Source organism: Falco cherrug, chromosome 11, assembly GCF_023634085.1.
Source record: "Falco cherrug isolate bFalChe1 chromosome 11, bFalChe1.pri, whole genome shotgun sequence".
In the NCBI taxonomy this organism is placed as follows: Eukaryota; Metazoa; Chordata; class Aves; order Falconiformes; family Falconidae; genus Falco; species Falco cherrug.
In genome coordinates this window covers 9,454,540-9,476,552 of record NC_073707.1, presented here as the reverse complement: position 1 = coordinate 9,476,552, position 22,013 = coordinate 9,454,540, and the positions used below count along the sequence as shown (strand labels likewise).

At 42.3% G+C, this 22,013-nt stretch overlaps 1 protein-coding gene across 8 annotated transcripts in view; it reads right to left on the bottom strand.

The window, feature by feature from the left end:
* YEATS2 (YEATS domain containing 2) overlaps window positions 1-22,013 on the bottom strand; it is a 50,023-nt gene that overhangs the window by 3,928 nt on the left and 24,082 nt on the right. For 5 of the 8 annotated variants that reach the window (XM_055723405.1, XM_055723406.1, XM_027808805.2 and 2 more), the window contains 17 exons: window positions 21,141-21,248; window positions 19,901-20,074; window positions 18,407-18,665; window positions 17,466-17,627; window positions 15,792-15,904; window positions 14,572-14,727; window positions 13,299-13,472; window positions 12,216-12,414; window positions 9,480-9,611; window positions 9,132-9,230; window positions 8,008-8,119; window positions 6,690-6,763; window positions 5,524-5,603; window positions 4,355-4,556; window positions 2,751-2,977; window positions 1,515-1,589; window positions 18-91 (listed from right to left, as the gene is read on the bottom strand). In XM_055723405.1, the coding sequence (XP_055579380.1) occupies window positions 18-91; window positions 1,515-1,589; window positions 2,751-2,977; window positions 4,355-4,556; window positions 5,524-5,603; window positions 6,690-6,763; window positions 8,008-8,119; window positions 9,132-9,230; window positions 9,480-9,611; window positions 12,216-12,414; window positions 13,299-13,472; window positions 14,572-14,727; window positions 15,792-15,904; window positions 17,466-17,627; window positions 18,407-18,665; window positions 19,901-20,074; window positions 21,141-21,248 (2,420 nt within the window). Of the gene's footprint in view, window positions 1-17; window positions 92-1,514; window positions 1,590-2,750; window positions 2,978-4,354; window positions 4,557-5,523; window positions 5,604-6,682; window positions 6,764-8,007; window positions 8,120-9,131; window positions 9,231-9,479; window positions 9,612-12,215; window positions 12,415-13,298; window positions 13,473-14,571; window positions 14,728-15,791; window positions 15,905-17,465; window positions 17,628-18,406; window positions 18,666-19,900; window positions 20,075-21,140; window positions 21,249-22,013 lie in introns of those variants that run through there. The other 3 variants (XR_008734402.1, XM_014281929.3, XR_008734403.1) reach the window with 3 other exon arrangements.

Sequence of the window (22,013 nt, the reverse complement as noted above, 5' to 3'; positions counted from 1 at the left end):
GAAATAAGCTGCCGTACCTGTTGTGAGGAGCCGTCTGGTATGCCACAGCTAGCGCTTGCCGCAGGATATCACTCATAAGCTGTTCAGTGGCCTGTGACAAAAGACAACATTAGGAGACAGTATTACAAAAAGAGGAAAGAAACATGCTGTTTGCTTGAGTATCAGTGTAAGGGCAGCTGAATTCCAGCTCACTTCAGTCCTGTCCTTGATCAGCAGGGGAGCAGCTCAAGACGTCCAAGTGTGTTTTATTAGCACAGTAATAAGAACCAAGTATATTTAAGAGAAAGAAAGAGACCTATAGATGCACAAAGCTCGGGCTGCAACTGCCCGGCCCGGTTTCTTTCTGGACCTGCAGAGCAGTACGTGCACAGCAGGGTGGATCCAATGTTCCAGAGCCTGGGCTTCAAAGCCTATTTTAGGGCCCTTCCTCTCGCACACCAAAGCTTGTTTGGCACATGGCAGATTCCAGGTATTTTCCTGGGAGCTGGTATAAGCTTGTTAGCCACCCCCTGTGGTCACTAGGCTTATGTCAAGTCACTTTCACAAAAACCTCCCAGCCTGGACAGCAAGCAGATGGCAGCCCTGTACCCTACATACTTGGCTTAATCAAGGTTCGGTCAAAAGCTAATTAAGGCTCTTGGCTTTCTGTGCCTGTATCAAGAACAGAGCAGAGGTTTCTGGGATGTTCAGTCAGGAGAGCTGGCATAACTCTACAATTATAATGGAGCAATCTGACAGTTACCATCTGTGTCTACAAATGGATGTATCTGACTCCAACTATAAGTAACAGCAGAGCAGAAGCGTGCATGCGAGTGCATGTGTAACCTGGAATCAATTAGCTTTTGTAAAACTGATCTGATAAGCAGCAGCCTGTATAAACAACCCCAAAAATTGCCTTTGGCTTGAAATACAGCAGAGCAGTGCTAAAAGCAAGCTGTGTTAGCCTTCAGTCCACACTCAAGAACTCCAACTCCATGCTGTTCAAAGTTTTGGTAAGACACTCTCTGTTTTTCCAGAAGTGTTTCTGACATAGAAATCGTTTCTCATATAAGGCAGAATTGCTACTGTCTCCAGGAATTCAGCATTCTCCCAGCAGAGACAACACAGGCCAAAAGGAACTGCGCAGTATTTATGAAAAAAAATAGCTAACCTTGTATAAAATATTCAAGTCTTACAGAAGTCTGGCAGGTTCCTCCCCAGTTTTGAAGGGTGGGACAAAGGAAAGGGTTCTTCCAAAGTTACCGAATGAGGCAGTATGTTACTGGCAGCAAGAATCTGCACATCACTACTCTATGTCCAAGCCAATAAATCAGTTAGAAAGCTAGAAACACACACAAAAGTATGTGACTGTTTGGCCAGCTACGTATTTTTTCCATACATGCACAAAGACAGACATCGGGCTCTGCATCTTCTGATTTGATAAATGCATATCAATAAGGATATTCCATCTTTTTTTCTACATTACTGAATCAAAACGGTTACAGAAAAGTTCTTATTGTGAAGTAATTTCTTACCTTTAAAATCATATCTTCTATTACTGATGCATAAACATTCTTTTGTACCTCAGCAGGCTGAAAAGAAATCCCTATCTATAAAATACAAGAGAAAAAAATCAGTACATCAAATAACACAACCCACGTTGTACTACAGATTAGATGAGAATGAGATTAACAGGGGAAAAAAAATCAATTACAAAGGGTAGTTAAAAAACAAGCAAGTAGACACTGCAGAACTTTCTAGCAGTATAATCTCAAGAAAAAAATCTGGAGAAATGCAGCTTGACCATTAGAACAGCCTGCAGAAATGCCTCTAAAACACAGAATAAACAAAAGCAGGTTTTAATTTTTGTTTCAGCAAGTCCACGCAAAAACCAGTCTGCACTGGGTACCTTTTGATTGAGAACAGAAGCTGCATTTTAAAACTGCACATATATTCAATCCATCTATTCATCATCTTCCCCACACCTAACTATGGCAACTGAAACCACTTTAAACAGTACTCCTGGCACAAAAGCTCCACATCAAAAGACTGTTTCATCCCCCACCTCATCACGCCTGTGCCCGTGTCACCTACTTAGCAAGAGAACAGCTAAACTGCAGAACCAAAGGTTTGTCCCTTGATGCTGGCATTTGAGGTGGAGATGACCGTTCTTTCTCCCACAACCGCTGCACGCAAACCCCTCTTGTCGCTCTGTCTCTGCTGGCACAATGGCAAGCGCTCTTTCCTCCAGGCCAAGTCAGTCTCCTCCCTTTCCTCCCTGCTGCTGTGGCAGAAGACCCCCCCTCCCTTTCTTTTACCCTAATTTGAACAGAGGGAAGAAATCCAAGCAGTAGAGAAGTTTGCTGTGGTCTAAGCTTTACTGCAACCCCTCTTCAAGAGCTGCTATTAAACAGCACTGGTCCAAGCAACAACTGGTCCAACTGCACATGATGGGACAGGAAGAATTCAGTGCTGGTGCTCCTCTTCCCTCATTTCCCCTTTCTCCTAGCATTCCAGGATGATTTTCCTGGTACTAAGCCCTGCAACACAGCTACTCCCAAATGACCTCCCAGCTGGCACGCTTCGTTCTCTCCTGCTAGCACTAGCCAGCTGAGTGTCATGAGTCAGAAATTCCAGTTTTTCCACGGCATTTATAAAAACTCCATAAAGCATCCAGAGGGCCGTATAGATTAAAGAAAGGCAACTGAATATATGTAAGACAAGAACTGTTATTAAGCTAGTTGTGATTAGCTTTGCGAGTCACTTCTTACCTTCTCTGCAGCATCCCTCACAAACTCTGATGCAGGCAAGGAAGCCAAGTAAAACTTCATCTCCTCTTGCTTCTCCTCCTGTTCTTTCTTAATGTTTATTTTTAATGGCTCGTTGAAGTTGAGAATATCTACTTCCTCTTCATGTTCTGGTTCTCGTTTCAGAAACTGCTGTAGTTCCTCTAGTTTTCGGCACAGCTCCTCACCACTGCTGTAAGATGAAGGGCATTCTGAAAAAGAAGCAATCAATTAAACACATGACAGGTTATGGAAAGCTGTTTATAAACAGATGCACACTCAAAATATGGTAAGAAATTAAGGTACTTGCAAGTTATTTTTGTAGTTCCTACCAAACATAAGGATGAACAGAAACGCAAGCAGTCATTGAGAGCCTTCTAATTATATCGTCATGACACTCATGGTCCTCTCCCTCATCTGCCCCTACACCAATAAAGGTGGCTGCATTTCAAACAAAACCAGGCTAATGTGAGCCTCCTAAACATTCTCACAGAAGCTTTTTGACAGTTGCAAAGCAGCCTGTTGTTCTTCCACTTGCTTGGAGAAACTGAGTTTTTACTATGTGGGTACCACGTAGCACTAAATCATCTTTTACGTTATGACAAGTAGTATATTTTTTAAGAAACATCACAAGACAGATTCACAGTGGAATTACAAAACGGCAACCTCTTCTCTGCATGCTCGACACGAGCCAGTAAAACCTTCTGTGGAAAGCGATGCAATAAACAGATTTTTTTTCTTCTAAGACAAACACAAATCTAGTTATTTAGATAAAAATATTAAAAGGTGGACGTAGGCTTCTTTTCCACCTTCAACAATGGCAATGCAGTACCAGACTTGGCAAATAATCATCAAATCCATACACTTCTGTGAAATACCTTAAATCCCTGTATGATCAGAACAGAAAAACCATTCAGCTTTAGGAAAGGGATTATCTGAAGGTGAAACAAGGGAGCTTAACTATGAAGAATGAATGAAATTAACAGATGTACATTTAATACATACTAAAATAGACTGTGAAGATCCCAGAGCTATGCCTAGTGGAATAATGCAGCAGCTGTAGTAACATAATGTGGAACTTCACTTCCCTTTTGGGGGTAAATTAACCCCCACTGAGCTCCACACTGCCACTGCCAGGTTTCCCTGCCTTGCTTTGGTTTTTTTGTACCTGAACTCATTCATATTGTTTACATAGTCTTAACAGAGGCTAAGCTTACCCAAGGGCAGAAATGTCATTACTCGCCATGCTTCACTTGTGTGCCCACTTACAAATGGTTATATCGTGGGGCAAGGATCCTCTCTCATACGCTTTATCTACACTGGGCCTCCAAGGGCCCCAAAGCACAATAAGACCCAAAAGATGCCCCAGAAAACATCAGGACTGACAGGGACATGGGACAGCCTTACTTGCAGGCTTGCCCTTATTACCTCCAACTTTTCTTATTCCAGAGTGAATTAAATTAAAACCAAAGGAAGTAAGAATCCCTTCTCCTACAGCAGCAGCACATGTGTGTCTATACAGTCTTGAGCCACTTAGTAAACTGCATTTTTGGCAGAAAGGAGCTTTCCAAAGGTCCCTCCACACTCACCTGGCTCACTGTCTATCTGTGTCAGCACATCTTCAATCGAGTCCTCATCGTTCCGCAAGGTCTCAGGGTCAGGTGGAGTGTAGCCATGGCATCGACACCAGTGTACCACGTGCTTTGTTTTCAGGGGTGTAATATTGTGAAACCTGGGGTGCTTCTCTATGATTTCTTGAAGGATCTTTCTCACTGTCATCGCTCGTTGCCACTGTGACAAACCGAAGGGAAAGCTCATCAAATTGGCTAAAACATTTAAGGTTAGACCATGGCCCAGACCAATAATCCAGGTTGCAAAGAAAACAAAAGGAATATGATTTTCTCAGAAGTCAGAATGACAAGGAAAAATAAATATGGAAGATGGTCCTAATTCTGATACCAGGCAGCTGTAGGGCAGGTCATTTAACCTCTGCTTTGTCATCCAAACAAAACCTCAGAAAAAAGGGACACACATTTATAGGGGCCTAGATACACTTGTCTTGACTTGAAATGTCTCACCTCCCAAGTGACACCTAAGATGGCATAGTGCAAGAAATCCAGTAGAGTAAAATATGCTTCTTCAAATGCTGGTTAGATGCTTCAATCATTTAAGCTGGCAACAGCAGAGTGTCTAATCAGTTTTAACATCTTCCACACAAAACTCCATAGCAAGATGACAAAATTATGAAGAAATAGGGAGAAACATAACAACCACAACACAAAAAGGCCCAGATACACTGAAATATTTAACTTTGGTGAACTGATAATCTATTTCAGCACTAGCATTCCTTATGTCAGATCCCTCAGTCCTCTTCCTACTGAAAACAGAAAAAAGCCCATGAAAAGACAAAGTACGTTGGGTAAAATTCCCATGACCATAACGTGCCACAGAGAAGTGATGAGGATAAAGTGCTAACAGGACAGTTTGCAAAAATTCTGATTTTTTAAATGCTTCAAAAACACCTTACTTCAACTGAAAAATGACCTTCACAGCCTCTTCTGCTCAAGAAACTCTCTGAACAATAAACTGGATCACTATCTGGACACAAATCAGCGCATCATGCAGTAAGGAATTCTTCCATTTAAAATATGACAGACCGTTTCAGAAAACAAATTGGCTAACAACAAGGGAGGTTCCATAATTCAGAAATCCTTCTTGTGTCCCTAGTGACTGCTTATGAAACACAGGAGAGGATTACCTCGGCTGCCCTCCTCTTCCCAATATTCCAGCTGTAATACTGTTCCACTGAACTGGCACAAAAAGAGCTGGCATCTTCACCTGGAAAACACAAAGGCAAAACCAGTACTAAATTTATAGTAAGTGAAGTAAGATTAATTCTGTTATTTAGCAGAGAGAAAGAGGGAAATATGTTTCATGCTCACAAGATTGGGAACTGAAACTCTCTCGCTCTTACAAATGCCGTGCTCTCTCTGAGCACAGCAGAGATAAGTGCAGCAGACACTGTTTTTTGGATGCAAAACCAGCACCCTTCTTAGTCACACAGAGACATCTGTGGCTATGGGCTGTTTTAAGTCTTTTTCTCCTCAAAAAACTGTAATGATGTAGAAATGTAGATCTGTCTTACTGGTCGAAGTCTCTTCCTTTGGAAAACCTTTTTCTTTTGCAAATGAATTACAACATAAAAATGAAACGACAGTGAAAAGGTTTCCTGGCAAAAATCTTTTTGAGGAAACGAATCCTAAGCAATGGATTCATAAATGCTACTGTAGGCCAGAGAGCTGAATGTAATGAAAGCTTTACCGTGCCACCCACTCCTGCTTGGCTCACTGTGACAATCTTGAGAGGGGTCTGCCCTACCCGGTCTCCAGGACCACTTGTGCAAACTGCATTAGTTACCAGAGAAAGCTGTTAAGATTTTCAGCTATGTACATGAGTAAGAGTTATGCAACTATAAAGTACCATAGATTTCCCTGTAAACTACTACCTTTTGTTTAATAAAAAAAAAAAAGAAAAACAATCATTACAATGCTGAACTATTTTATTGTGTTTGCAAGCATTTCTGAAACCCTGATGTTAAATTAAAAAAAAGAAGGAAAAAAACCCCACCACATCCACTGAGGACAAATGAGGGAAAGAAGACCAATTTGCAGCCATTGTGTGAGGAAATAAAATCTACTTCTAACAAAAAAAAAAGATGAAAGTTAATAACTTGTGACAATGTATTTGGCTTTATTGGAAGAACCTAATTTCAAGCATCTTTAGACTAACACCTGGAATAAGCTCTCTAAGGAGAATGGCTTCATTTCGTTCCACCTTTTAATAATTTTTGTGGCTACAGGGTATGCAAGGCATTCTGTTGATACAATGAAAATAGAAAGCAAAGCCTTTTCATTTACTGCTTACTTTTTTCAGCAATTAATGGAACTTTCTTCACTATTGCTGTTAAAAGCTGCTGGATGTTCTCCAAATATTCTATGCTGCAAGGGATAAAAAGAATCACAATGAAGAATACTGCTGGAAGGAAGGAACCAGATGCAAAAGGTTTAAAAATCACTGCATGGTCTAAAGTCTCTAGCCACAAGGCATTATAGCAATAGTAATGGGAGGATAAACTGTTACGCCTGAATCTGGAGAAGGTATTTCAAACAGCCTTTCCTCTTGCCAAAGTGTCCACATCTGAAGCTGCATCTGTCAAGCTGAGGAAACTCATCAGAGGCTTTTTTGGGCAAGCTTGGAAGAAACCCCTGCATCATCTTGCAAGCTGCAACACTACTTGAGGGATAAGACACACCTGTAAGTGCAGGCTGTTGCAGTAGGAACATGTGATACTGCATGGGAAACTTTGAACTTAGGGAGTTTAGGTAAATTTTACTTAACCTGCCACGCTGTATCTAACTGCCAAGTACTGTATTTTCCGTTAGTTACTTTAGAACTAAGATAATTTCTGGCATGTAGTGACTTAAGATTTATTCCTGTCTCCTACACATCCCTGCAGACATTACCCTGATGGAGGGTATATGTCGGGATAACAAAACTTCTCAAAATATGGAATCAGGGAAGTCAGCCACTGGAGGAATCAAGAGCAGAAGGAACATCCTACACATTACAAGAAATATGCAGAGAAAATTTTGCCAACTGAGTTCTGCTGAAAAATCACTAACAAGTACTTGCAAGAGCATCAAAGCAAGGCACTCGATTTCACAGCATTCAGAATACTCCAATGATCTTAATTACTTAATTCCAGTTATGAACCAAGGCAGCCTTCATACTGAGTAATTACAAAAGTATATGAGCTTAACAAGACTAGAGAGGCAAGACGACCGTACTAATTTCAGATGCCCCTTTTGTGACCTGCATTTTGTTGGGTAGTTGGACCTCAGCAAGAACACACAACGGCAATGGGAATTACACAAGCAGTGGATGATACAGAGGTTTTAGCAGCTTGAGATTTTAGCAAACTCCAAAACAACTGCAAACCTTTAAATATTTTTTCCCCCTTTCATAAGCCCTGCATACAAATCCATTTGCAAAGAAAATATTGCAATACTGTCCAAAACAAATGCCACTCAAAAGGATTAGCAGTGATACAGCAGCATATGGGACAGAAGATTTTATAATCTATTTCTAGGTCAAACTTAACACTGCTGCACATCTCCCTAAAATCTCCATTCCCCCTGGCATTTCAAAGATCAGAAAACCTTACAGAGAAATGAACAATTACTTGATAACGTAATTCCCAAGTTCGGAGCTCTCTTCTGTTTTCACTGCTGCTTGGCCTTCTTGGGTACCCACAGAACTGCAGTTCTGTCCCGTTGAATCAGGCTCCATCTTAACTTCAAAGAAACAGAACACATTTAAGACAAAAAGTACCAGTCAGCTTGATAAATAGTGTCTTGTGAGACTCCAGTAAGACTGAGGGTCTTACATAACATCATTTGTTGTTTGCATTCTGATTGTTAAGCATGAACAAATCTGACCTTCAATTCTGCTGAAAGCAAGCCACCAGAACATGTTCCCCCTCCTCCAAATCTTAACGTGCTCACATCTTATCCTTTTTAGAAAATCTGCGTAACCAGTTGCTGAGATGTTTTCCGTATGACTGCCTGATCTAAACTGAACTGCCTGAAAGTGTACGTTGGCCTCTTCGTAAACTAAGAGCTGGATAGAAAACTACTAACAGTTTTAGCAAGAAGTGTCATTTCAGTGAGAACTTTTTTGAAGACAGTGCTGGTTTTGACATCAGTGAACTTTCTCATGTCTAGGACAGAACTCTGGTGAGACAGGGGAAGGGAGAGACACATTCCCAACCAAGAACGGCCAGGCAGTCTGGTCCTTCATCTGGGATGGGAGAGACACACGACAGTTCTGCAAGAACTGGACTTTTGAGTCTCTCAGCTCTGGTCTATGCATTATTCTGGGAAGTACCGCATGTACATCTTTCCCCCGCATGTCTGTGCACGTGCATACGTGCTGTCTACAGCTAGTGCTGTTGGAAAGCATTCTCTAGTACATTTCACCATAGCCACTGTTCTGAGGACAGAAGTAACTGTGATTAAATACATGCTGCTCTATGCATTTCAGCAATGGCCTGAAACAATGAATGTTTAAGGGACTCATGGTAGCTTTCTAGAACATCCCCCTTTTTCTCTGTCCTTGCCTGTGCTTTGGGACTTGTTCATGGGGAATTCACTGTTAATCGCCTAGTCCCCAAGTGCTATTTTTGCTTTATTTAAACCCTACTGACAATGGAAATAAAGGAACCCACAGTCACAGGCTCTACTTTCATCATGAGGCCACTTGTATAAAGCAGCACCAGCTTTATCTTACTGAGAAATTCCTTGTTACCTTTAGTGACGGATGCTGTAGAGGGACTAGGGACAATCGTACTTGCTGCTGTGACAGTTGAAACAGCTGAAACTTTGCTGGTAGAAAGTGACTGTATCACTGGAGAGGAAAAAGAAAGAAGGAAAAAAGACAACAAAGAAAAAAAAAAAATCAAACCTCATACACTTTGCGAAATAACCATGTTCAGAAGCAACAGTGTTTTTTGCAGCACAAGGTTTAGGGATGAATTTCCTTGCTACATTTTCTTCTACCTCTAACTTTGGACCATGTATGCCAACAGTGACCAAGAGCTACCCTGTGTCAAAGGGGATTTTCACACACCATCTGTCATCCTCCTCTGCCCTTTACCTTTGTTCATAGGCATGAGTATTGTCTGAACACCTCCAGAAGCTGTGTTTACACCGAGCTGTTTAAGCTGGCTGGGAACTGTCAGAACAGCCTGCTGTGGACTAGACTGATTTGAGTGGATTTTTAGCAACCCTGCAAGAAGAACGGAAGACAAAATGTTAAATAAAACACACCATTTAGTTTATCTCCAGCTACTTCTCTGCCTGAACCAGGATGGTATGTAAGCTAGCACTGCCACCCTCTTAACAAGTCACAGTTCAGTGACCTGTCAGACAAGTTTTTACTGACAAATGATTGCTAAAATACTGGGGTGCTGCACCACAGAGTGAGCAGTATTCCATGCTGCGCGCCGCTCTGATGTTCGTACAGCAAGTTTCCTCATTACCTAAGTAATCTTAAGCAGAAGTTGATGTAACACAAACCTTCCAGCTGAAGCAGGCTCAGCACAGAGTAAAACACTTGTCAGAACAAGACCTTGTGCTCAAGGGTTTGGTAAGCCAGTGAACTACAGCTCTGTTGTACTTACACAGCCACTCTCACCAAGGTATCCAAGTGCTGAACGCACCTCTGCCATCCAGCTTAGCAGCACCCGCTGCAGTCAGCGGAGCACAAACCACCACGTTTCAACTAAGTGACAAGCCCAAGGCTGCACAGCAAGTGTGATGAAGGACATATCGGGACCGAATGTCCTGTGTCTTTCTGTAACGCGCACTGAACACATCCATAAGGATGGCTACTCAAGCTATGAAGCGTATTGAAGTAGGGACTGAATGAAATCACCAACTTCAGTCAAGGCTAATAGAACGAGCAGGACATTCAGGCATTAACTGCATTCTCAATGGCAGCACCCAGGGACTTCGGTGGAAATCAGCACAGCTCCAAGCCGTGCCACAGCAAGTAGCGCCCATCACCTGTCCACCAGCTCTCTCCTCCACATCCCAAGCCACCACAGCCAGCACTCTTAACACTGTGAATTGGGTCTACGTCCATCCTTTCTACTGGTAAATCGGCTATTTTCAATATAATTGTATTCAATCTATAGCTAACTTTTCTTCGGATTGTGGAAATTTAATAGACTTCTACTTTAGAACATGGACAACAGAAGACTTCTTAGTTTCATGATGGTAATTTTATACTCACGATTTGTTTTGCAATAAAGTTTTCATTCTCACATATTTTACTATTATTCTTTAAGAAACACAGCTGCCTTCCAAGTACTAGACATGCAAGATCTGGTGAAGATGTCTCTTGGTTTTGAAAGATACTGGTCAGTTAGGCTTTCACCTCCAGGCAAGGCAGCTAACCCACTCTTACCAATTTGTTTGTGTGGGATGCACAGACGTGTCAGGATGGGACAGCAAGGGACCCAAACAGCAAGGAGAGTAAGAAGGGACATTTTCAACTAACGCTATTAGCCTGATGGGTAGCAGACATTGTTCGTTGCAAAACAAGGGAAAAAATCTGTCTTTTTGAAAAGCTGCCTTTAAAAATACAAATCTTCAGAATCTGATCACTGCTTTGGTTCTGGGTGGTTTTTTTTTGGGGGGGGGGGGGGTTGGTTGTTTGTTTTACATTGAAATAACATGGTTTATAGCTACTGCTTCTTCTGGGATTCTTGAAGAAATAGATTTTCATGATGAAGTCAGTGCCTCAGGTTACAAAAACCAAAACAAGATCTAGGTAACATTCTTACATCAAGACGGGAGTTTTAATCTGAAAGCTATTCAGAATGGCGTATTTTCTACAAAAAAAACTTCTGCTTTGTTTGCAAAGACGAAAACACTCAACTGCTTATTGCAGATTTCAGATTTGTGGCAGTCTTAGCAGTCTATGTTGTTTACTTTCAAGCTCTGGGAAAAACAGAGTGATGAAAAAGGAGGAGTTTGGAAGACTGTGCACATGGGAAACAAGAGCAGCTGTTTTCAAAAGACAGTGTCAGATGAGCTCAGTGTCATTTATTTTCTATTTTCTGTATTTTTACTCTGTTTCCACTTAGTAAGCCATTCTTAAGTTCACTTAGTAAGTGAACAGAACATGCCAGCAGGTAAATTATTCAAAATTAAAATTTCCGATTTTAACGTGTAATACTCAAATACTGATACAAAAGATACTGGAAGACAAGAAAACTAAACAAGGAGAACTCTCCTCTACAGAAGGGCAGTCCACCTTTATTATCTCATTTTTATTAACTTGAAGCATTCCAGATCCTGTCTACCTCACTGTACTTAATGGATTTCAAATTTAAAGCCTTCAGATCCCCCCAACCAACATCTCTCTCCTTTCCAAGCCAAACACAGCAGATGCAAAGCCTCAGAGCCAAATTCTGCTCATGCAGCTTCTCCAACTTCAGTGGAGTTTCACTTTCAAACTAATCAAGTCTGTAGCATTGCTGGTACCTTAACAGTTTCAGCATTCAGTGATACACTGTGCTTTTGAATAGGCAGATGAGAACTCGGCATGAAAACTAAAATCCCTCTCTAATACCAATGGGCAACTCGCACTATTATTGGTAACAGATTCAGTCAATGCACTGAGTGATAGGATGCCAAATTATTTAGACATCTCTTCGGCTAAGCCAGAAGTTATACTAATAAGATAAGTTTTAGAAAGCAGGATTTTACTTTTACACATTCACAAATGCAGGTGATTATTCTTCCATTTACAGTGCAGACAACTAAAGAACTCACACCTGGATTCTAACTTGCTATAGGAAAGGCATGAAAGGGAGTTTAATACCTGATACTGCAGCTTTTCCAGTCACAGGCGTTGGTGTAGTCATCAGAGAAGCAACACTTACAACAGTGGAAGTGGCAGTCTTATTCACTACTGATGAAGTAGACTGGCTCTGGCTTATACAGATTTGGTGTTGCTGTCCCGATGTCTTTGCTACAGGAGTTCCAGAAGATGATGAACTGGAACCTGCATTATCTATTTGCTGCATAAAAGAGGCAGAGAAGAACAACAAGGTCCTTTTTGTGTCACAGATAACAATAAGCACAACGAAGTAACAATATCCAGAAGCAGCAAAACCAAACGTTTATCTGTCTGTCATTACGCAGCAAAATGTTCTCAAGCACATATCCAAAAGCCCAGATACGACGATGGTACATACAGAATGGAGGCGGTTTCAAGCAGAAGTGAAACTGCACATTGGAACTGCTACCACAGCTGCTTTGATAGTGCCCGGAGCCAGGCCCCTTAACATCAGCAAGCAGGTAGGTCTCCAGATGAGAAATGTGACCCAGGAACATTTCATGTCTCCCTACTGCTCAGAAGTCCAGGCTGGCCACTGCCGGCCTCTGCAATCTGTTGACAGCAGACTGGGCACTAAGCACTGTGGAGAGTCTGTGATCTGAGAGGAGACCTACAGCCTAGTTACTGCTGGCTTTCACTGGCCTGCTGGATACGAAGTGTCAGGCACTTCACATTCTTCTTCAAATTTTTGTGCCAGCAGCAGATTAGATGTTTGAGAGCTGCACAACTCAAAAGATCTCATCTGTATGACTGCAAAAGCTTTTCCAGATAAAATTCAGGTAGACAAGGAAGGCTTTAACAACCTTAAAAGCAAGAGAGTGCAAGTGTCACAAGTTTCAGTTTCTCTTCTCCCCTTGTTTCTTCGCAGAAAATAAAAAACAGCAAACAACCCAATCAGAAAAGGAATTGTGGGCACTGTGCTGGTACACAAAAATAAGAGCAAACCCACCAGCAATGCTGACTGAGAAGAACGCCAATAGGGAAAAAAAGAAGTCCTTTCCTGGAGATTGTATCAGCTAGAGCGCTAACACTGTATTACAGAGTTCTGGCAATGTTGTTTCTCACCTGGGCCACCCCGTTTGTGGGAAGGGCCACGGCAGGAGCAGCAGCTGTGGTGATAACACCTCCTGATACTCTCAGCACAGTGGTGCCAGGTTTGGAGAGCTGGGATGTGGCAGGTACTGATTTTATAGACCCATCTGATATTTTCACCAGTGATGTCTGTCCACTGGGCGCAGCCTTTGAGAAAGAACTCAGCGTAAGGAAAAAGGTGTATTTGTTTTGGATTTTCTTTTACTTAACCCTTCCCCAAAATCACAACAATAAAACAAATAAGACAAATGCTTTTGGTATTACTGAAAAATATTTTCAGAAGACTTTTGAAAAAGGCATGGGGTTATTCAGCCTGGAGAAGAGAAGGCTCTGGGGAGACCTTATGGAAGCCTTCCAGTACCCAAAGGGGCTGACAAGAAAGCTGGGGAGGGGCTTTTCACAAAAGCATGTAGTGATAGGACAAGGGGGAATCACTTTGAACTAAAAGAGGGTAGATTTTGATTAAATATAGGGAGGAAATTCTTCCCTGTGAGGGCGGCGAGGTGCTGGCCCAGGCTGCCCAGAGCAGCTGTGGATGCCCCATCCCTGGCAGTGCCCAAGGCCAGGCTGGACGGGGCTGGGAGCAGCCTGGGCTGGTGGGGGGTATCCCTGCCCGTGGCGGGGGGGTGGGAATGGATGATCATTAAGGTCCCTTCCAACCCGAATCATTCGATGATGACGAAATTGTGGCAACAATACGTGGAACAAAATTATGACCTCAGAAATCAACTTCAAACTGTTGACTGCAAAAATATGTCCATCAATCTTGAATTTTGGACAATGAATTACAAGTACTCTTGGGGAGTTTGAATTTTACAGGGACTACCTAGAAGTTTTTAGAAAAGGACCTTAAAGGTCAAACCAAACCCCAACATTTTAAGAGCTTTAGCACATGACCCATTTCTAAGGTTCAAATATTTAAGAACATTTTTGCATCTAACTGTATTTACTTCTCTGTTTCACTAAGAAATCCCAGAGCACGTTTACAAACTAGCAACCCAAGCTTACATGTGACCCACTCTGAGAACAGAACTAAAGCTGAAAAATGTTAGCAGTCCAATAGCTGCATATGAAAGCAGGCCTTCATGTGCCTTCTTCGCCACAGTACAGCCAGCATCACAATTGTACAAAACCCAAACCAAACAACTACAAAAGGAAAAGCTCTTACAACGTGCAGCTGTGGTTCCTATACCTTATCTGACAAAATACTAACTGGTAAGAGAGAAACACACCATTTGCAGGTTACCTGTGTAAAGAGAGCTGTTTTCTGTCCAGTTATCACTTTTAATGCTTGTCCTTGTGTGGAAGATGTTCCAACTCCTACGTTGCCCTGAACAACTGAAGCTGGAGTCAGCTGCTTCCCAGAACTCTGAGGAGAAGGCTGGCCAACCAAAAAGGTGCCCTGCTCCAGAAATAAGTTACGAGAGGTCACCACTTTGAAACACAGTTAAGAGTCAACAGAAATCTAGGAGTGTCAATACAGGATAAAAGCCTATAGCTATTATGCAATAACATTTAATCTTCTAAAATGTGGCACTGCTAATTACAGTGGATGCTTCTGCACTAAGAGCGGGACATAGCCTTTTATTCTTGGCGCAGAACACTTTCTGATGCAAGGGAAGGGGTGAAAAAAGCCACACTCAGTTCCCCATCTTGTCAGAGCCATCCACTACAATTTAACAAACTTTATGCTCTTCAAGTTTACTCTTTGTGACAAATGCTGCTTAGCAAGCAAGATTGGAGAGGCTACTGCTGGGCAAGGCCAAAAAAAAAAAAAAAAAGAGACACCGTCTCACTTCAAAATGTATTTAGTCCCCTCACAAAAGCTATACATTCAGAGCGCGGCATGCAGAAATCACACCACCAACACTATAATAACCTATCACCTTAGACCCTTCCTACTTCACATCGATATTCAGTTGTTACCCCCTTCAGAGGCTTCATTCACCCTCTGTCACACATGGATCCCTTCACATAATCTTCTGGTTCCTCATTTTTCTTTCTTACTCAGCCTTGCTGTTTCACTCCAATAACTCCCCCTTACTCTGCTCGCTCTCATGCTTTCCTCCAACTTTTACATATCCTACTGTGTAAGGTAACTCCATCGTATCACCTCACCTCTCTTGTTTCAGTGACCCTGGTGGCCCTGCCACCAGGCACTCTTACCACACTGTCTTTTCTCCACCCACTGCTTACCCTGGCCTTACTCACTGCTGCTTTCTCAGCCTGCAAGGAACCATGAGGGTACAACCCTCAAGGGGAGGTGAGGGGCAGAGATGTGCCAACAGCAACAAGTGGTAAAGTAGATGCCTGGCAGAGGGAAGAGATGGAAGGGTTGTTAAGAGAGGATCTAGATCCCATAGTCCAAGAATGTTTCATGTACTACAGAACCACAGGACACCAACCTAACACCACTGCAGCCTGGAAATGTTGATCTGCTTCAAATGAGATGCTTATGCCACTGACCTGGGGTGTCTGCTTCAGGATGTAGGATGTATAGGTGAGGTGCTGTGACAAGTTACTGCTTGTGCTTTGGGCTCCTCCTCCTCCACTATTTGTAGAAGAACCAGACTGGAGACCTACAACCAGAAGAAGAGGCTTGACCCTTTGGTTACCCAACACTGTCAACTGCTGAAGCATCCCTGTATATAGTCGTAATTAAAAAACACTTTGCAAGACATTTGCTGACACACATTTTACAGCTGAGTATCATTATTATCCAGTACACCACAGTTCATAGATGCTGTCTAAAAGCTCAGCAAACACTGCGAACAAAAGGAGCTATGGGGGAAATAAGGAGGACTGGTGGGCAAGCAAATGTCATTTCAGACTGTTTTGAATTTTCTATCAAAAGAAAATGCTGTCCAACAGATGAACAGTCTTTTCATCAGTCTATTGCAGGTTATGAATTTGCAGCAAAAGCCCTAGAAAGACTATGAATCCCAGTGGCTTCTTAATTTTACTTCTGTTGGCTGTCCAGTGCAATTGTTAGCAGAGTATTAGATCATGGACACCATGCAGTGGTAATCTGCAGTGACACTTTGATATTGCTCTGTCTCCAGAAGGAACAGCCTGAACACTTTTTTTGCAGTCTCTCATTAAGGAGTAAGGATTACAAAGTATTTATGGCTCTGTCACAAAAATCACAAGTATTGGCTCGTCCTTGATGCCTGTGAGATTATTTCCTTGTCAAAGCTGGCCTGCCGCAGCTTCCTCTCTAAATCTCAAGCAATGGGGCTCCCATCACATTCTACAGCCCAGAAATACCTTCACCAAGAGTATCTACTTCTTCAGTGACATGTACTCTATTGCTATGTTGCTGGTATTTACGGCCTTACATATTAAGCTGAATAATATCTCTTCCTTACTGCCAGTATCAGAACTGGGAGCAAAAACTTTACACCAAATCCATCTCCCATCCCAACCCCCAGCCTCAAAAGGGGCATTCGGGAGAGGGCTCACGACAAAACTCTTCATCTACACAGTCCAAAACCTGCAGTATTCTCTCCCTACAGCAAGAGCACACTATAAAATGAAGTATTGCCCATCAGAACTATTTTAGCAATGTTACTCTCCGGGTATTTCACAGCAAGCTTGATTGACAGGCCCATTACCAAAAAAGTATTTCTGCTGGTCTCAACAGCTTGGGGCCAAACCTTGTATCTCTCTATTCAAAACGGTCTCTTCCACTAGTTCCAGATACAGTATCTTGTCCTTCTCAAACTTAGCTCCTTATGCTTCTAGTTTCTCCAGGGTGTCATTCCATTACTTATTAATAGCTTTCACAACACATTCAAATCCATCTCAGTTTAATATCGTGAAAATGCAGTTGTCTTCCTAAAGATCACAAGGAAGAGTTAAAGACAACCCTTTGCTGAATTCTGAGGAAAATTACACTGTCTGCTTTCAGCACAGAAAGACATTGAGAGCACTGCAGGAAAAGCAGTTTCATCGAGAACAGAAGTCACTTGTAAGATCTCAGTCTTAAAAAGCACCATATACTGTGTTGTTGTGAACAAAGAAACCCCATCCCACTACTGACTTCCACAGCACCAGGATGCTTTATAGCAAAAATGCCAAACATATTAATTATGCAGTGATTACATTATTTAATTCATTAGATTTCCCTGCAAGACTAACTAGCATTATTCGTGGCTCGCAGTATGGCTCCTTGGGGTATCAGAAGCAGTTTTCCTTTCCCAGAAGGATTCTTGCTGTTGGTGGTGAGGTACAGTTTGGTGCCAGGTGGTAAGTTTGCCAAGTTTGCCAGGTTGGTGGCTGGTAACTGCAGTGTAGCCATAACTAGAAAGAAAGAAACAATAAAAAGAAATCAAACTACTGCTTGCAGAAAGTAGCACGCATTGAAATCTGCACAGGACGGAAGTACTAGGAGCGACATGCAGCTCGCCTTTTGATAATCCACATGTAGCTGGCCTAACAGATTAACTCCACCAGTGATGCACAGATGCTTTTTTGAATAGGTCTGAAAAAAAAAAAAAAATCTCGCTGCATGCAGAATCACTTACGGCTGCAGGTCAAAGCAGCACAGCCACAGGGTCTAGAGGCATCCTCCAGCCCAGAGGCTACACATCATCCTTCAGGAAGTCCAGACCCTGAGCTAACATGCTCAGCTAAAGCCAGCTGTGGCAGAAGCAGGCAGGGTGCTTCTGCCCAACCCTTGTAACTGGGGAAGATGTGAAGATACATTAAGGGCAGTTTGGCTCTTGTTTGTTGATGTGGAGCTTTTTGAGCATCTAAGGACCACAATGCTGGGCAAAAATGTGAGACCTGGCTCCATGAAAGACTGCTAGTTCTCCAGTACATTCCCCAGCATATCTGATCTCCACTCACAGAACACTGCATGTTTTAAAGTACTTGTGCTCCCTCCTCTTCCCCCTTACAGATAATGAGTGAACATTTGCTTTATAACTAATCTCAGTCAGCCTGAATTCCCCTACAGACCTCTCTAGTAATTTTGAAGTTTTTCAATCACACATAGTTATTTTGCAGTTGGAGAAATCATTACAGACCCTCAAAGACTACCCATCATGAGCTACTAACAAGGTGTAAAATTACTCTACCTGAGCCTTGAGATGTACTTTTCTGAGCACCTGTGGAAGAAACTTGCGCCTTTGTTATAGTCTGCACAGGCTGAGCAACAATCGTCCCTCCACCTCCACTCACGATGGCTTTGGCTACACCTTGAGTCACAACCTGCTTCGGACCAACAGCCTTTGCTACCGAAGAGCTAGATTTTGCCACAAGTATCTGGCCACCACTTATAGCCACTGCTTGTTTCACTGTCGACTGTAAAGCAGAACCAACTGGAACGCCAACAACCTGCAAGAAATAAGTATTGGATGATGTAGTGCTGCCAAGCGCAATCATGTGAATTCTAGCTGGTAGCTACCTCCACCTCTAGACAATTCAGGACACTTTATACATGTCTAGTCACGTATAAAAGCTATTAATTCAGAAACAAAATTAAATTGGCAAGAGGTCAATCCTAAGCAAAAAGATAAACACAACCAGGATTTCAGAGCACCCACAAAAGATTAAGAACATTCAAATTACAGGGCACTTCCATTTTTTCCCCTCATATATAAGCAATGCCTTAATTCCAGCTGAAGATAAAGCTTGCGTTGGCAAAGCACAGAGATCCAGAAATTTAGTTTCAAACACATTAATGGGAACAGACTCCCTGGGAAAACTATGGCCTCAAAGCAGAATCACAAACTGCTTCAGTTTTACGTGTTGACAATAACTGCAGGGAAACACAAGTTTGCATACCTGCTCAAAGAGGCAAATAAGGAAGTAAAATGGAAACAAACTGTTGCAAATGTAAATATGTATTTACTTATGCAAAAGTGAAAGCTTTGTACGTAGTCTCCTGTGCTTGGCACTTGATTTGACTCTATCCACAATGGAAACAGGCAAGAACGGAGACAATTTCTGACACATCTGTCATCTTGTCACTGCACAGTTACTGTGCCTTCTCAGAAGCTGTGTCACTCCTGTTATAGCAGCACTGCATTGGCACAGACTCCTACAATAGAACACTTCAGCTGTCACTCAAGTAGCACTGCTTCTGCCTAATGCTAGTTCTGGCTCAGACTCCACCCCACTCCTTGTTCGTCCTGATCTTTTTTCTGTTGCAGGCCTTGTTTCCTTGGACTGCAGTCCAAAGAAATAAGGAAAGAATTTGACCCCTCTTACAGAAATACCTGGATGCATTTCAGAAAGAGCTGATGATGGCAGCCCGCTGTCTGGGTTGTTCAAAACCACCCCCATCCCAACTGTTGCAATGGGTTAGACAGAAGCGGGAGATGTTCCCTGTATGTAATAAAATGCAATAGTGCCTGCTCACCCTGCTCCCTTCTCACGGTAAGCAGGTAATACAAGGTAAGCATGGTATGATCCACTGTGCACATGGAGAAAAACGAGCTAAGCATGGTGCTGCTGCCTGGGTCTGAGACAGAAGCAACCCTGTATCCCCAAGAGAAGCACAAAATGTTGTAATAAAACCACAAGAAAGACAGCTTACACCACACCAAAGACACCCAAGTGCCTCATACCTTAGACTGCACTGTCCCCTCGCCTGTGCTCACGACCGGCTTCTGCGGTGACAAGGCTAACATGTGGCTCCCTTTTACAGTGACATACTGCTGCACAGAGGTCTGCGTGGCTGTCCCTGTCACTGGTAGTTGCGGTTGCTGGGGCAGCTCTCCTGGCTCCTGCTTTATGATCACCTTTTAAATAGGAAGAAATAATAAGAAAGCAAAGACCTTAAATTGTCGAGGATCATTTCTGAAACAGCCTGTCTGCAGGAAAGGGCAGGCCAACAGTCAGACATGGTTCTTACCACCAGGTGGACACTAACTCAGCTCCAAGACAAGGGCTACTACCAACATGGGTGTGTGGGTGGTGTCTGCTCTTACAAAGCATTCCAGATTTGAGTGGTGCTCATAGAAATTACAGAATCACAGAAACAGCAAGTAATATTACAACTACTAGTCATGCTAACAGTGGGCTTTACCAGACCTGACGACTTCGGGCCCTGCATCTCAACACTGAGCCGCAATACCCTAAGGCTTCAAATTTCTAAGCACCCTCCTGCTCAGAACATGTTCTAAACCTCCATATTTTTTTTATATCCTGCAATATTACAACCAATATTATAGCTATAGATACCGTAAATTATTATAGCTGGCATTATTCTCTCATGTACATGTTTCACGTTTCTCTGGGACAGGCCGTAAATCTAATCCCAAAGAGCAGCGACTCAAGAAAGGCTGGGGTTTCTTTTGTGTTAGATTGCTGTAGGCACTGTAACTGGTCGGAAGCATTCTTCCACCTTTTACCTGGATCACCTAATACTGCCAGAACCAACTTATAATTCTGGATGACAACATTTAAGGAAATGTACTCAGAAGTAGCAACATCTGACATTCAGAAATCACTGTATCATTTTTTAAGTAGCTCCTGACAGATCTACTGCAGTTTACTTTCACTGTATCCCACTAAAAACAGCTTTAAAACATCAGCCTCAATATGAAAGTGATTCAAAGAAAACCAAGAAAGGATTAAAGAGGAGGTAAAAAGAAAGATGACAGGTACAGTAAAGCCACAGGGAGAGAAAAGAAAAAAAAGAACAAACCCAAACATTTTTGAGAGGTGCTAGAGAGCCCTTGGCAGGAAGACGCATTGGTTCCAGTAAGTTTTCCATGCACTGGAAGTTACATGGTTTGTGGCACAAGACAGCATGAAGTGGCACTATTGGGCTTCTTGTCCTGGCAAAAAAGCCAAGAGGAATACCTTTGTAAAAGCTCCAAGTCCTCCAGTGACTGATTTGGGGCTCTGCACCTTGGAATGGCTCCCAATGGGACAGAGGGGTGGCATGGTGGCAAACAGAGAATCCTCCTGCTGCAAATAGGAAGACATGGTGCACAAAATCAGTGAAATGTCTAATGGAAGTAATAAAACAAGTGACTGCTAATAAAGGGTAGTATGGACCATCTAGGCAGGCCAAATTACCTGCACAAATAAAGACATTTCCAGAATCAGTCAACAATTAATTAAATGGAGTGTAACATACTTAATACAACCTACAAAGCAAACTTTATTTGGAATGTTACATCTCCAACAGCAGTAACTGTTTCTTACTATATCACACATAGGTGAAAGAAATCGACTTATTTTCCCTGGCTAGCTTTTTATACAAAGTGTTTCAGAGCTGTAAAATTCAAGTAGGTTGAAGCGGTATTTTATCAATGCATATAAATACCTGATGCGAAGGTGTAAAGAAGATCAAGCCAGATAACAATCAACAGTAACCAATGAAAGGACAAGAGTCAATGGGCACAAATTGAAAAATTGAAACACAGGACATTCTGTTTAATTATAAGGAAAAAAAAATATTTAATGGACATAAAACACTGGAAGAGGTTGCCCAGGGAGGCTGTGGACTCTCCAGCTTTGGAGATACTCAAAAACCAACTGGATGTACTCCTGAGCAACCTGCTCTACTTGACCCTGCTCTGAGCAGAGGAGTTGGACTGGACAAACTCCAGAGGTCACTGCCAACCTCCATCATTCTGTTATTCTATACACAGTCTCAGAGAGAGAAGACAATCTAAGAAGAAACAAGTTACAAAGGGGAAAAAATATGTTCAACTTAAGTCTGCAAGC